This window comes from Euphorbia lathyris, chromosome 1, assembly GCF_963576675.1.
Source record: "Euphorbia lathyris chromosome 1, ddEupLath1.1, whole genome shotgun sequence".
Lineage (NCBI taxonomy): Eukaryota > Viridiplantae > Streptophyta > Magnoliopsida > Malpighiales > Euphorbiaceae > Euphorbia > Euphorbia lathyris.
The window spans coordinates 89208651-89225307 of record NC_088910.1 but is presented as its reverse complement, the minus strand read 5'-3'; the positions used below and the strand labels follow the sequence as shown (position 1 = coordinate 89225307).

The 16657-nt window shown below is 34.1% G+C and overlaps 2 protein-coding genes across 4 annotated transcripts; both read right to left on the bottom strand.

Moving 5' to 3' along the window:
- Window positions 1-2342: 2342 nt before the first annotated feature.
- Window positions 2343-4209, bottom strand: LOC136211207 (agamous-like MADS-box protein TM6). 2 transcript variants are annotated; one of them, XM_066002705.1, is made up of 7 exons: window positions 3970-4209; window positions 3834-3900; window positions 3685-3746; window positions 3509-3608; window positions 2957-2998; window positions 2759-2800; window positions 2343-2646 (listed from the first exon to the last, which is right to left on the bottom strand). In XM_066002705.1, exons 1-7 carry the CDS (start codon window positions 4155-4157, stop codon window positions 2512-2514), a joined length of 636 nt encoding a protein of 211 aa, XP_065858777.1. In that variant the 5' UTR covers window positions 4158-4209; the 3' UTR covers window positions 2343-2511. The 2 variants fall into 2 exon arrangements, with proteins under 2 accessions (XP_065858777.1, XP_065858778.1); XM_066002706.1 differs by having other exon boundaries at window positions 2343-2640.
- Window positions 4210-10747: 6538 nt separating this feature from the next.
- Window positions 10748-14061, bottom strand: LOC136211181 (agamous-like MADS-box protein TM6). 2 transcript variants are annotated; one of them, XM_066002704.1, is made up of 7 exons: window positions 13725-14050; window positions 13580-13646; window positions 13424-13485; window positions 13248-13347; window positions 11992-12033; window positions 11044-11085; window positions 10748-10943 (listed from the first exon to the last, which is right to left on the bottom strand). In XM_066002704.1, the coding sequence occupies exons 1-7, from the start codon at window positions 13889-13891 to the stop codon at window positions 10842-10844; spliced, it is 582 nt and encodes a 193-aa protein (XP_065858776.1). In that variant the 5' UTR covers window positions 13892-14050; the 3' UTR covers window positions 10748-10841. The 2 variants fall into 2 exon arrangements, with proteins under 2 accessions (XP_065858776.1, XP_065858775.1); XM_066002703.1 differs by lacking the exon at window positions 11992-12033 and having other exon boundaries at window positions 13725-14061.
- Window positions 14062-16657: the final 2596 nt, after the last annotated feature.

Sequence of the window (16657 nt, the reverse complement as noted above, 5' to 3'; positions counted from 1 at the left end):
TCACAAATGGTATTAATATGCATGTTAACATGCTTATGAGTCAACTTGGTTTGCCCATTGAAAATCGGGCGATGATATTAAACATAGGAGGTGTTTGGTTGCTCCTTTTACCCTTTCACTTCAAAAAGGAGAGTTTTAAGTGTTTGGTTAGTGACCTCCTGTTTGACTTTTACATCCGAAAAGCAGCATTAGGTGTTTGGTTAGTGATCTCCTGTTTGCCTTTTACACCCGAAAAGCAGCATTTTACAAAAGCAGAGAATTTCTGCTTTTTGCAAAGCAGCTTTTTCAAACAGCAAACAACAAACCGTAACAGTAAACATCAAATCGCAACAGCAAATCGTAACAACAAACATCAAACCGTAACAACAGACAGTAGGTAAAACAAACATGCCAATAGTTAGGTTCGAGCTAGGTAGACTTGGTCATTAAGTGTGACCTGAACTTTGGAATACTTCTAAAACTTAAGAATATATATGATATTTGACTTGGTTTATTATATTTTTCTATTGTAAATGAGCCATAAAAAAAATTTACACTGCAATGATAAATTTATATTAAATTTATAAAAATATTTCCATTTTTTTTATAAATAAGATACTAACATACCATTTATCTTTTTTAATTAATAAATTCTCAATTTTCGTAATACTTTATTGAACTAAAGCTCTTCTCATACCTCCATATTTGTTTTATCTTTTTAATGCATTTTCTATAAAAACAATTATTCTGAAATTTACCCTTTACGAGAAGACATAAATTGAGTAGCCAATCAATTCTAATTACACTATATAATAATTAAGAAAGTTTTTTATTTTCCATGGGAAAAAAAAAAAAGCTTAATACATCATTTGCTTTCTGAACTTGTTAAAAAAGTTTGATGGTCTTCTGAATTTTCAAAGTGTCTCAATAGCCTCTTCAATTTACAAAAAATGTTCAGTTAGCCATCTAAACTTGCACAAAATATAATCAACTGATCACTTAGTTGCAAAAAATAAGTTAAATGCGGAAGATATATTACACGCATCTTAAAAAAAGTAAAACGACAAAGATCGGGGTAGTGCGGTTCTAATATTAGAGAAGACAAGTTTTATAGTTGAGCAAGTAATAACTTCATTTTTAATCTATTTTTGAATGCATGGAATACATTTTCCGCATTTAACTTACTTTTATGCAACCGAGTGATCAATTGATTACATTTTACGTAAGTTCAAGAGACTAACTGAACATTTTATGCAAGTTGAAGGGGCTACTGAAACACTATAAAAGTTTAGAGAGCCAATCAACGTTTTTGTACAAGTTCATGAAACAAATGATGTATTAAACCTAGAAAAAATATTAAAAATAAATAATTTATTTAAATAGTCTTATTAAATATTGTGGTTGGGTGGGCCTAATTAATTATCCGTTTGTAACAGAAATAGGCCAAACAAAGGTTTTATTAGATTATATTTAATCTTAATAAGCGACAAATAGAACATTATACCACATCTAAATGCTGCAAAAACAAACTAACATAATTAGTACTAGAGAAAACTCTCTATCTCTCTCCTCTAGAGCCGTGTGTCTCCCTCCCCTCTCTCAGTGTGCGTTCTTAGTCTATGGATAAATCATTAATTTTCCTTGACTTACTTAGACTGCTATGAGATCAGTAATACGAAATCTGATTTGTACTCTTTCAGTTGTTATTCAACGGTTTTACAATATAAATGGTAACCCGTTAAACCGTTATATTCAAATGCTTAACTGGTATCTTTTCCTTCCAAATATTCAATTGATCTTGCAACGAAATGAGTATTAAATTGGATTGGTGTCCTTATATTAGGTTATTTCCAAGCAGTCATCAACAGTCCTTAAATTAGTACTATTATATGTTGGTCAATGAAAATATAGGTAAAACAGGTAGCTAGATTTTATAGTCCTATACATATACCAACTTAACACTTTCATATATCCCTTACCTTAGCTTAGCTGTCTATATGATATATCCCATAGAGATTAGCTAGCTAGTTGGCAGAAGGGTCCTGTTTGTTACATCCCTATTACTTTCTTGCCAATTAAGTTACAGCTAAACATATTAAAAACGAAATCTGTCCGGCCCTACAAAAACATGTATCCTATCCTACTACTTACTATCAAAACATATAATTTTAAACTTAATATTTTTGAAGACTCTTTAATAGAAGAAGGCCTGAGGAAGCTCGGACTCAGTTTGTTAATGCTCAAGCCGATCCTGAACTCGAGTCGAGATCTATCAAACCGAGCTTTGAGTTTTTTCATTAACAGATAAACTGTTAAACTTAAAAATTGCATTTTTTATATGTTAAACTTAATAATAACGGGACTATACTTTGTACTTTATGCCATACATAGATAATAATAAGTGAAATTCGAACACGAGAGCCAATAACTAGCTAGGCGAATAGAAATGTCTGAAACATAATTAGCATATTAGTTTCTAATTGATATCAGTTTGTAATTATAATTATAGATAGATAGATATGAAGCGGACGCTCAAGGGATCCGAATAGGAAAAGGATCGAGGATATAGCCGTGATGGTGGGCCAGTTGGTAATTGTAGAGTTGCGTCCAGCCATCTGTTGTTATCTCAGATTCATAATCTCCTTCCTCATATCTTGCTTCCTTAATCTCCCAAAATTAACATTCAAACTCAACATATTAATTATAATTTATCTCTTTCTTTTTCATTCCTTCACAAATATTAATCAAAACAACTAAATTAAAAGGTTCAGATTCTTACCATATTAATCATTTGCCTTTGCTCATTCTCCATGCCTCTTACCTGCAACAATACATTTTTATTTTATTTTATCTTATTAGAGATCTGTCATAAAAAAAAATTAACTGATTAAGATTTAGGATTAAACCATCTTGTTTCAAAAAAAAAAAGAAGAATCCAACTTTAATACTTATTATGTGGAGCGGTATGTTCACTAACCTTCTTACCCGTAGTATTTTTCTTTCTCTTGATAGCTCTCACCTGAAATAAAATCAATCAAACTTCAAATTATAATTTTTCTTTCTGAACGTCTACATATTACTTTTGGCTTAAATAATTATTAGCTGTATTATCCAAAAATGTTATTTATTATTTAGTAACATTTGTTTTTAAATCTGTTCAAAATATTGGTCTTTACCCAAACTAATTATTTGGTAACATTTGATGGTTAACCTATCAAAAATTGGGTGAAATCTCCACCAATGTGAAAGATAAGTTAACAATGATATTAAAGCCTTAACTAATGAGACTGTTGAAATTTTGTTAACTTTCTATTAACCTTGGTTGAGATTTCACTAATTTTGATAATTAACAGATAAATGTTACCAATATTTTATTTTGAATAGATCAATAAACAAATATTACAGAATAATAGTTCTCGTCTGATAATTATTTTGTTTGCTGAAGGATATATATCCAAACAGATCAAAAATATGTTTTTAGTCTAAGAAATGAAATGAAAGAACATTTGGAAAAGAAAAATGAACAAACCTTTTCTTTACTAACATGATCGAGTGCAGAAATCATAGTTTGCTCAAGTTCAAATATTTCATCAAACCTCATATCATGCAAATCCTTACCCATCCTCTGCCTGTTTCAAACATTATTATTTTCATTTTCCCCAAAAATAATAAAACCTAATTAAGTAATTTTCTTAAGTTTATAACCTGATAGCCCTGCCCAGCTTATTATTAGTATCTCTCAAATTTCTCAGTTCCTCTTGCATTTTCTGCAGTGAATTAAGAAACTAATAAAGTTGTAATTTTTTTTATATAAATATTTTAAAAATACACAAATAAAAGCAAATAGAGAGAACCTGGTATTGGGGTTGCCACAGATCTACCCCTGAATCCTTCTGGTATCTATCAAAAATCTTCTTGTGTCTGCAGAATATTATATTAAAAAGGTCGCTAGGGTTTCCTAATTTAAAAATGATTAAATGTACAACTTACGTAGTGGTAGGAGTAACGAACTCATAGAATTTATTATTGGAAGAAGACATAATAAGAGAGATCTGAGCATCACAAAGAACAGAAAGTTGTTCAGCCTTCTTGAAAATTCCAGATCTCCTCTTTGAGAAGGTTACTTGCATGTTTGTTGCGTTGTCAATCTTCTTCATCTCAATCTTTCCTCGACCCATCTTCAACTTAAGATAATATCAGAGCTATTTTGAATTTTGTTAAACTCTGAAAGAGAAGATAAATGAGGAAGAAGAAGAAGAAGAGTGTGAAATTGGAAAATAAAGGATAGTTTCTGACTGAAATGGAAAGTGCATTGTCGCCTAACTAAGAATAGTTTCTGAGTTAATGTTGAAAAACAAATGAAAACGTCAACACTACATTTTAATTTTAATTACTTGTATGATAATAAAGCTAATTCCTTTAATCTTTTTGTTACTAATGCTATGTTTGGTCTTGTTGCATATATAAACAAGAGTGCAAACCACCAAAATGATCTGCATCCACTCTTAATTTTGTTATTCTGTATCAGGTACTTCTTGGCAATCTCCCTAATTATCGGCAAATGCTTATTTTTGGATATTTATATTATCATTGACTTCGTTCATAAAGTCCACATAAATTCACATAGATCTACTAAATGTCTCTTTTTGGGATATAGTCAGCTTCATAAGGGTTATCATTGTTACGATCCGGTCTCTGGGTAAGATTTTTTTTTTTTTTTATCACACATCATGTTTTTTATGAACACGATTTCTATTTGAGGGATTGATCAATGAAGTTACTGGTATTCATGACACTTGACCGACATTATTAGCAACTTTAGTGATTATCGTATCTCTCTTAACACATGAATCACAGACACAAGTGCGTGCTCCGCATGGAAATAGTGTTACCCCTACTGTTTCGAATACTAAAAAGGCAGTCCACGACTCCGGTCTAGACGCCAGTCCACAGCTTGAAATCGCTGGACTGTCAGTCCACAGCTCTAGTCTAGATGCCAGTTTAATGCAATCGAGATCTGTCTGCAATTCCTATTGTCAGTGAACTAGCTATAGACACAATCAACTGCTCTCGACATTCCTCGCCCTTAATACAAGCATCATAAAATCTCGGCGGGTCTCGGCAAGCCAACTCCTACCGAAAGGGTCTCGGAACATCCAGTATCCTGTCAATTCATGTATTCGTAGTCCATCCCGAAGGGGATTCCCGTGGTTAAACCTCACTTCATCATAGTAGGAAGAAATAAGATGAAGACCCGAAAGGCTCAAAGAAGATTCAGATCGAAGATCCATAATTGTAGGAAGAAATTTTTTGCATTTCAAACTTCGAGAACTTTTCTTTGACTATTATTGCGGAAGTGGGAGATTTCGAGGGTAGTGGGAAAAGTTAGTCAGTCGAAGTCATGCAAGTCAAAGATTGGAAAACAACAAAATGATGGTTGAAATCAAATTAATTTTTCAGTGATTTGGAGCAGGGTTAGAGAGAGGTGAGATTAGTTTGCGAGTCAAAGTGCGCGGTCGACTTGAGCTGAACTCGGTTGTCTTTTGGGTGAAAAGTGAGGGTCTCTTCGTGGGAAGCCAACCCAATCAATGAGGACGTTGATCATCCAAGTGAGGGAGTATGTTGCAGGGCAAGAATTTGGTCCTACGAAAAGTCATCTGCCCGTACGCAAATCTCAGCCACATGCATCGGGAGAAGCGTTGGCTAAGGCAATGGCAAGGCGTCGAGGAAGATCGGGTCTAAGTCAAGAAGGATTAGGGCAATTCATATGCGAGTGGCAAATGGAACATATGAATGTACATTGGCTGGTGGTTTCAAGTCGGCGTAAGAAACACTATAGGGGGGCAAGGTCTTTGGCATCGGATCTCCGCCAACCCCTGGGCCAGTTGTCGGGATTGGTTTAAGCGATCCACCCTAGTCCATTAGGGACTAGGTTAGTCGGGCATCCGACCTTTCGGAAGGGAGGCAGATGTCTCTGTAGGGTGGAACCCCTACGGACACTTCGGGCCCACGAGGTTTAACGATGGGAATCCCCTCTGGGACGGACAACGGATATACGAATGGACGGGATACTGAATGTTCCAAAGGGATAGACCCATTCGGTATGAGTTGACTGATCGAGACCCGAGAAAAATCTCGGGCACCACCGACGTCTCGTCCACACAGGATATTCAGTAGATCTCATGTCGCCATTAATTTTTAAACAAAAAATTCTCACTACTACCATATCATAGGAGCCTACAACCTTTTTATAAGCTTTAAAATCTCAGGAATGGAGAGATGTTATAGGCTCAAAACATAATGCTTTAGTGGTAGATGGTACATGAAGTTTAGTCTTGTTGCCTCCTCAAGCGAATTTGGTTGATTATCAGTGGATTGAAAAAAAAATCTAAGACGGACGATCAAGCCTACCACCATTCGTCTTATTTTGACATTAGTTATTTCTTTTTGTTGGCATATCATTCACCTAGGTGTATCAAATGCCTTTTTACACGGTAATTTACAAGAACCAGCGTATATGTATAACCACTTGGGTTCATTGATCCTACACGCCCCGCACATGTGTAAATTGCATAAAGCTCTATACGGCTTAAAATACTATCCACGAATGTGGCATGAGAAGCTCACTTCTAAGTTGCTTTTCTTTGGCTTTAAGGGGTTTAAGACAGATAAGGCCCTGTTCTTTTTTACTTAATTTCAGCATAAGTAAGTTAAGTTAAGTTAAGTTAAGTTAAGTTCAGTTCAGCAACATTCAGTTAAGTTAAGTTAAGTTCAGTTCAGTTAAGTTAAGTTAAGTTAATTTCAGTAATTATCATTATTTATTATAATTATAATTATTGATATACCATTTATTATTATTTATATAATTTATAATGTAGTATTATTTATATATAATTCATCATTATTTATTATAATTATAATTATTTATATATAACGTATTATTATTATTTATTGTAATGTATATATATAATTTATAATTTAGTATTATTTATATTCATCATTATTTGTTATAATTATAATTATTTATGGCTCCTGTCTGTCAGATGGTATGATTGCGGCTAGAGGGGTCTTGAGAGACGCTAGAGGTGTCTGGGTGTCTGGCTTTGCTCAGAACCTAGGAATGGGCTCTTCCTTCGCTGCCGAGCTCTAGGGAATATTCCCGAGGCTTAGGCTCGCTAAGAATCTGGGTTTAAAAAGACTTTTTGTGGAATCTGACAACCTAGAAGCAATTAAAATTATCTCTGAAAATAAGGCTTTTTTGTTTGGGCAGCCAAAACTTAGTTAAAGGAATCAAAAGGTTATATTCTTCCTTTGATTCCATCAACTTTGGGCATATCTTCAGGGAGCAGAATAGGGTTGCTGACCGTCTTGCTGTTGAGGGCCGTGGAAGGATGTTTGGTGTTTCTACCTTCTCATCTCCTCCGGACTTCCTTTTTTCCTTGCTTTCTGATGATTACGTTGGGGTTAGCTTTCCCAGGCTAATCCCGGGTTAATGTTTTTGGTTTTTGCTTTGTTTTTTCTTTCCTTTGCCTATCAAAAAAAATAAAATAATTATTTATATATAATTTATGATTTTTATTATTTATATATAATTCATCATTATTTATTATAATTATTTATCTATAATTTATAATTTATTATAATTTATATATAATATATAATTTAGTATTATTTACATGTAAATCATCATTATAATTACTCATATATAATTTATAATTTATTATATATATATAATTCACTATTATTTATTATAATTATAATTTTTTGGGTTAATTACAAAAAACTACCATGTGGTTTGGCCGATTTGCGATGTGGTACCTGTGGTATTTTTTGTTACAAACAGGTACCTGTGGTTGTCGCCGTTACCAAAATCAAGGAAACGGCTGTTTGACTGTTAAATCATAGGGGTATTTTCGGAAATAAATTTTCTTGACTTTTTTTTTGACTTTTTTGTTGACTTCCATCTTCTTCTTCTCTTCTTCGTTTTTCTTTCTTTTTCTTCCTCCATTTCATCTTCTTCCATTTTCTCCTCTTCCTTTCTTTTCTTCTTCTTTTTCTTCCTTATTTCTTCTCTTCATCTTCCTCTTTTTTTTTTTTAATTCTGGAATTTCCAGAAATCTGGAAATTCCATACGTGAAGAAGACGTTCTTCACGTCTGGAATTTCCAGATTTCTGGAAATTCCAGGCGTGAAGAATTTCACGCTTGGAATTTCCAGAAATCTGGTTTCCAGATTTCTGGAAATTCCAGGCGTGAACTTCACCCCTGGAATTTCCAGAAATCTGGAAATTCCAGATTTTTGGAAATTCCAGGCGTGAAGATTCTTCACCCCTGGAATTTCCAGAAATCTGGAAATTCCAAAAATCTGGAATTTCCAGATTTCTGGAAATTCCAGAATTAAAAGAAATTAGAAAAAAAAAGAAAAAAATAGGAAGAAGAAGAGAAGATAGGAGGAAGAAGAAGAAAAGAGAGGAGGAGGAGGAGGAGGAAGAAGAGGAAGAAGAAAAAGAAGAAAACGCAGAAGAAGAAGAGAAGCAGAAGAAGAGAAGAAGAAAACGCAGAAGAAGAAAACGCAGAAGATGAAGGAGAGAGGAGGAGAGAGAAAAAAAAAATTAAAAAATTGAATTTCCTAAATTACCCCTGTGCCACGTCAGATTTTTAACAGATTTTCTACCGTTTCCTTGATTTCGGTAACGGCGACAACCACAGGTACCTGTTTGTAACAAAAAATACCACAGGTACCACATCGCAAATCGGCCAAACCACAGAGTAGTTTTTTGTAATTAACCCAAATTTTTTATATATAATATATAATATATCATTTATCAATATTATATTATTTATTATAATTATAATTATTTATATAAAAATATATCATTATATATATAATTTATTATAATTATAATTATTTGGTGCAATTCAGTTAAGTTCAGTTCAGTTAATTTCAGTTCAGTTAAGTTCAGTTCAGTAGCATTCAGTTCAGTTCAGTTAATTTAATTTAATTTCAGTCAAAAAGAACATGGCCTAACTCTTTATACTATTTTTATCGTGGATGTATATAGTCATTTTGCATAATATATGTCGATGATTTGCTCAATTTCCCATTCGAAATTTCCGAAGATTGCATTATTTTCTGGGCGTGGAGGCAGATTAGACCCTTATGAGGCTATTTCTCTGTGAGACTAAATACTATAACGCTATTCTTGAAAAATAAAATATGCAGCTTAGCAAAGATGTGTTTACCCCTGCTAATCCGACCGAAAAGCTGTTTACAGAGGAGGGTGCACTGTTCACTTATCCAAGGATGTATCGAAGTGTTGCTGGAAGCTTAAAGTAATTAAGTGTTACTCTCCTAGAAATGCCTTTGCGGTGAATAAAGTATCTTAATATACGCATGCATAATGCAAATTCCATTGCTTGGATGTCAATTAGATTTTACGATATTGGAATTGGGAGGTGTTCCCATTGTTTACCGCTACATTGAGGTGGAAGGGTTGGAAAATTGCAATGTTTTTCAGATGTTGACTGTGGTGGAGATAAGGTTGATTGAAAATCCTAATCGGTTATGATGTTTTCTTCATCAAATGCCTATCATCACAATAATCGTTCGATCGCATCCGCCACATCCGAACTTAGTTTGATTCAAATGATATCATGTGAGATCAGTTTCCCAGTCTCGTCGTCTCCTCTATTGTTGTGATAATTTGAATGTTAATCTAGTCTTCCACAACAACAATAAACATTTGAAAAATGATTGTTACTTTATTCGGGATAAAGTACAATGCAAGACACTTGTTGTACCTTACATTTCAACTATTAACCAAACGAGAGATGTGTTTACCAAGTCGTTGCACCGATGACGTTTTGATTTGCTTCGTGACAAACTTATAGTGCGGTTTGCCGATAGGGAGTAATATGGCCATACATCCCAATTAGATAAGGATTGTTCTTTCGTAGTTTAGTTAGGTTACACGACTTGCTCTTAGAGTTGGTATAGGTTTCAGTTTCCCCTTGTTAGGGTTGGCCGATCCTCCTGTGTGTAAATATGTGTTCATTGTTTGTGAAAAAAAGCAAGAAAAAAGACAAATTTCTATTAATAAAATATGAAATATAAGCTTGAGTTATTTTAGCACATTAATTTTTTCAGATGTGTCACAATGAAATATTAACTTTTGTTAATGTGGCATGTTGACTTGATGACGTGTCATTTTGATTTAATGATTCGTCTATTTGTAAATCGATAAAACTATATGATTTTTTTTTTTTTACTCTTTTCCTTTAAAAATACCAGTAATAAGTAAAGGGTGGTTTTCACCTGGTCAATTAATGATCAAATAAATTTGGTTAGTCACTGTTAAATGTAGACTTATTAAATCTAAGCTTTACGATAATTTTATTTTTCATCCTAAGTTTTTAATAAGTCTAAATCTAAACGATAATTAACCGATCAAATTCAATTAATAAGTCAAGTGAAAATTGCTGAATAAGTAAAATGGTTACTTGCATAACTAGCTAATAATTTTTTTTTTTTTTTTGTGGAGATTGGAATTTCCTGATACCCACGATGATCCACACGGGGCGGGAAAGAGGACGAAAAAAATTCTCAAAAAGTTTAACGGGAATTGTCTGAATCCATCCCGCGAAACATTAGAGACGAAATGAGAAATACATCCCTATCCCCATTGACACTTGTAATCCTAGCTGATGATTTGTTAGAATATGGTGGGTAAGAGTAGATAGGTAGCAAGTTGTATGAAGGAGATGTAGACATCTTAACTTGATGTTGATTAATTAAGAATCTCAAAGTTTACAATATAAAATATGTTCGACAACCTTTGTTTTCGCAATTAGATGATATAGAAAGTTAAGCAGAGTTCATGACATGGCCATGGTAAGTGAGCAAATGTGTGACTCCATATTCCGAATTGGGATTCGCTACTGCAACTTCTCTTAAATAATCTCCTTCCTACATTTTCAATCAACAAAACCTATATTATATCTCTTTCTTTTTCATTCCTTCACAAATATTAATCAAAACAACTAAATTAAAAGCTTCAGATTCTTACCATATTAATCATTTCCCTTTGCTCATTCTCCATGCCGCTCACCTGCAATTACACAAGATAATTTATTTTATTTTTAGATCTATCATAAAAAAAAAATGATTATGATTAAGCCATCTTATCCTTTTGAAAATTAAGCCATTAAATGTTATGTTTTGAGATATTGAGCCCCTATCCTTTATAAACATACATACATATTAAGACATCTATTATCTATAAATTTATCAATTGAGTCCTTCATTAAGAGATCCAAGGGGTTTGGTTGCCCCTTTTCATGATCCTGTTTGCCTTTTCACTTCAAAAGGGAGAGTTTTAGGTGTTTGGTTAGTGACTTCCTGTTTGCCTTTTACATCTGGAAAAGCAACAGTAAGTGTTTAGTTAGTGACCTCTTGTTTGCCTTTTACACCCGAAAAGCAGCCTTTTACAAAAGCAGAAAATCTCTGCTTTTTGAAAAAGCAGCTTTTTCCAACAGCAAACAACAAATCGTAATAGCAACAACAAACAGGAAATAGCAAACCGTAACAGCAAACAGCAAACCGTAACAGCAATCAGCAAACAACAACACCAAACAGTAGGTAAAACAAACAGACCTCAATTAGAATTTAAAAGGGTTTAACTAGCAAATTTATAAATAATCCACGGTATACTATGTAAAATAAAAGATCAGAAGTTTTTCTAATACAATTATAAACTTATGTGTTAAAATAAAACATCAAGAGCTTAATATATAATAAATAAATAAAAAGTTTAATATATATAAAAATAAAATGAAATTCAACTTAATACGTGATGCTTACTTTGTTTTTAACAAAGTAAAGCTTACTTTGCTTTTTTTACCATTGGATGATGGTGGACTTTGACAAAGTAAGTTCATCCAATGGTGAAAACACACAAAGTAAGACTTACTTTATTAAAAACAAAGTAAACATAGCCTTTACCATGTTTACTAACCTTTTTATCCAAAGTATTTTCCATTCTCTTGATAATTTTGACCTGAAATAAATCAATAAATCAATAAAACTCGAAATTTTTTTTCCCTTTTCAATTATTCCTTAATTAACATGTATATATGCAAATTAGTATTGGCTTAAAGTATTATTACCTCTCTCTAACTATCCAAAATGTTACTTTTACCCGGTATCTATTACTTGATATCATTTACCTTACACTCATAGAAGATGCTGATCTTTGTCATATCAATTACAGTATTTGGTAATATTTACATGTAATCTATCAAAGTTGATGAAATCTTATTCAATATGAACAATAAGTTAATAGTTATGTTAAAACCTTAACATATTTAACAAAAATCCAATCCATAAAAATTTAACGGAATTGTTTACATTTTAACAAAAAAAAATATTAATTAACCATAGTGGTTGACATTTCACCAATTTTGATAAATCGGGGTAGAATTCTAATGGAACCTAGCTGAATGGAGCTTTGGCCTACCCATGATCGACTCGTCAGAAAATTGACGAGTTCGAGCTCAACATCATGGTCACGAGCTTTATTCGCGAGTATTTCGTTAATTTTGTTCATGAATAATTATATTTATTTGAAATTTCTTCAACACAAAACTACATAATTTTGAAACTTACAAAATTAAAGTTTACACAAAATTACATTATTTTACATTTTCCATTGTATAGAAATACCATTATTAAAAAAATAATCAAACTAAGATTTTACTCACGAGCGTGTTCATGGATATTATAACCGAGTTTGTTCATATACCTATAACCGAGTTTGTTCATGGACCTATAACCGGCCTATTCGCGAACTTTCAAGCCAAGTTTCTCCGTCTTTAAGCTCAGCTTGTTTATAAAATCGAGCCAAATACGGTCAAACTATTATCGAACCGAATGTCGAACCGCTCATCATCAACTCAGCTCATTTAGCACTAGATGAGGAGTAAATGTACCAAATAATAGGTCAACATACAAAAATCAACATTTTGGATAGTTCGGAAAACAAATGTTACGATATAACAGGCCGGGGCTAATAATGCCTTAAGCCTATTATTATTTGATGGAATCTATATTTATGTGCATAATAATAAATTGTCTGATAATTATTTTGTTTGCTGAAGATTTAGTTATTTAAGGATATATATGCAAACAGATCAAAAATATGTTACTAGTCTAAGAAATGAAATTAAATAACATTTTATTCTAAAGTAAATTTGGAAAAGAAAAATAACAAACCTTTTCTTTATTAAGATGATCGAGTGCAGAAATCATAGTTTGCTCAAGTTCAAATATTTCATCAAACCTCATATCATGCAAATCTTTACCCATCCTCTGCCTGTTTCAAACATTATTATTTTCATTTTTCCCAAAAATAATAAAAACTAATTAAACAATTTTCTTAAATTTATAACCTGATAGCTCTTCCCAGCTTATTATTAGTATCTCTCAAATTTCTCAGTTCCTCTTGCATTTTCTGCAGTTAATTAAGAAACTATAAAGTTCTAATTTTTTTTTATATAAGTATTTTAAAAAATACAAAAATAAAAGCAAATAGAGAGAAGCTGTACCTGATATTGGGTTTGCCACAGATCTACCCCTGAAGCCTTCTGGTATCTATGAAAAATCTCCTTGTGACTGCAGATTATTATGATATTAATTTAAAAACTAGGGTTTCCTAATTTTAAAATAAAAAAAAAAAATAAATGTACTTACGTAGTGTTAGGAGTAACGAAGTCATAGAATTTATTATTGGAAAAGCACATAATAAGAGAGATCTGAGCATCAGAAAGAAGAGAAAGTATTTCAGCTTGCTTGAAGATTCCAGATCTCCTCTTTGAGAAGGTTACTTCCATGTTTGCTGCGTTGTCAATCTTCTTCATCTCAATCTTCAAGATAAGATAAGATAAGATGTGAGGGATTTTGAATTTTGTTAAACTGAAAGAGAAGATAAATGAGGAAGAAGAAGAAGAAGAAGAGGGTGAAATTGGAAAAAAAAAGGATAGTTTCTGAATGAAATGGGAAGTAATGGAAAGTGCATTGTCGCCTAACTAAGAATAGTTTCTGAGTTAATGTTGAAAAACCAATGAAAACGTCCACACTACATTTTCATTTTAATTTTAAGGGTTAATTACAAATAACTACCCTATGGTTTGGCCGATTTGCGATGTAGTACCTGTGGTATTTTTTTTTTTGCAAACATCTCCATGTAGTTGTCACCGTTAGCAAAATCAAGGAAACGGTAAAAATTCTGTTAAATCAAAGATGCATTTTCGGATATCGCGTCTGGAAATTCCAGACGTTCTTCAACGTCTGGAATTCCAGACATTAATGTCTGGAAATTTTTCAGCCATCTGGAAACTGGAAATTTTCCAGATGGCTGGAAATTTCTAGAATTAAAAAAAAATAGAAAAAAAAGAAAAAAAAAGGAAGAAGAAGAGATAGAGGAGGAAGAAGAAGAAGAAAAGAGAGGAGGAGGAAGAAGAAAAGAGAGGAGGAGGAGGAGGAAGAAGAAGACGAAGAACAATGGAAGAAGAAGATGAAGAAGATGGAAGAAGAAGGAGAGAAGAGAGGGAGAAAGAAAAATAATTAAAAATAAAATAAAATTCGTTTTTCCTAAATTACCCCTCTGCCACGTCATCATTTTAACAGTTTCCATCCATTTGCCTTGATTTTGCTAACGGTGACAACCACAGGGAGGTGTTTGCAAAAAAAATACCACAGGTACCACATCGCAAATCGGCCAAACCACAAGGTAGTTATTTGTAATTAACCCTAATTTTAATTACGTGTATTGTATGATAATAAAGCTATTTCCTTTAATCTTTTTGTTACTAATGTTATTGATGAGGGCATCTTATCCTCAAACATGAAGACGAACCTGGATACTAAACATGAGGCACGAGAGGAACCAATGGATGAAAACAAGGGCAACAACACTAAACCAGATACGCGGGGCGTGCCTAAAAGCACGCGGGGTGCGGGTAGCAGTTTCGAGCGAGAGTCATCTCAAGAAGTCAAGTACGCGGGGCGTACGCCTTGGACGCCACGCGTAGATCCCACTCCACAGGACCATCCAGTTCAGAAGCCTAACTACGCGGAGCGTAACCCCGAAGGCGCCACGCGTATATCCCATCCTACGGAACCTCAAGTCTGGGAGTTCAACTACGCGGGGCGTAGTGCTCAAGACGCCACGCGTAAGGAGCATCAACGAGCGTCCCCAAGCTCAGAGACTCACACATGCGGGGCGTAAGCCCAGGTACGCGAGGCGTACTACGCTGGAGATTGCTTCCCCTCCAAGTTCTCACCATGAAAGGGGGGACCATTTCACTCTTCATAATTACTACTTTACCATCACCCTTTTATTTACTAAACTACCATTATTCCCTAGCTTCCCTTTTTACCCTTATTGTTATGCTTTACTAGGAAACCCTACTCAATGGCTTTTAGTACTTTTTCACATGTTTGGAGGAAGTATTTAAGCCTCTCTTTTTGTAATGTTGGGTAACTTTGATATTATTGAAATTGAAAGCCTCCATTGGAGCACCAAGGTTCATCCTTGTGGGTTTACTCAACCTTCTAGTTAAGCTAGAGAAGTTTGTAATCTTTGTGGGTTTACGATTAAAACCTTCACCCGACTTCAATCTATATCAGTTGGTTTCAGAGCCGAGTCGTTTTCCTTCCCGGAGACTTCTTCTCGGAAATGGTTCAACCATGGAGCAACGAGTAGATACACTAGATGTCAAGGTGGAGCATCTAACGGAATATTTAAGGGCGTTGGATGAGAGATATGCCACAAGTACCTGAGATATCCTTCTCGCCATTGAAGGGCTAAAGCTTGAGGGTCGAAACAACCAAGCTCTCCTCACTGGAGAACCTCACCGGCGACATGATGAGCAAGTCCGTCCCCAACTTGAACGACACCCAACACCACCCCCTAGAAGAAATCATGCACCGCAGCCAATGGACCTTCGAGTTCAAGAGGTTAGACGAGCTAATCCTGTGAACATTAGAAATGTTGATAGCGATAGCGATGGAGATTTGTTTGATGATTTTGAGATGCCTAGGATTGCTAGAAATATGGGAATTAGAATGGATGATGATGTTGTGAATGATAGGCATAGAGATCATATGCATATGAATGATGTTGTTGGACCCGCGCATGTGCGTGCCGGGAATATGGATATTGTGCATGATAATGTTGTAGGTGGTTATGAGAGGGAGAATGTTGGTTTGAATGACCCGTATGGGGGTCGAGGTAATGATAGAGGCAGATATAGAGGAGAACCAAATTTGAGAATGGCCTATGGAGAAAACTATGAGAGGGATGATGCCTTCAAATTAAAGGTGGATTTACCAATGTTTGAGGGGAGAACTCGACATTGAAGGTTTTCTTGATTGGTTGCTATAGGTGGAGCGGTTCTTTGATTATGCGGGAATACCGGAGGACCAGAAAGTCCGCTTAGTGGCTTATCTGTTGAAGGGAGGAGCTTCAGTTTGGTGGGATAACATGAAAGAAGGTAGAAGAAGAGGAGGAAGGGAGCCGATTAGATCTTGGCTTAGAATGAAGTCGATGTTAAGGGAGAGATTTCTGCCACCCGACTATGAGCAATACATCTACAGTTCCTATCGGAATTGTTCTCAAGGTG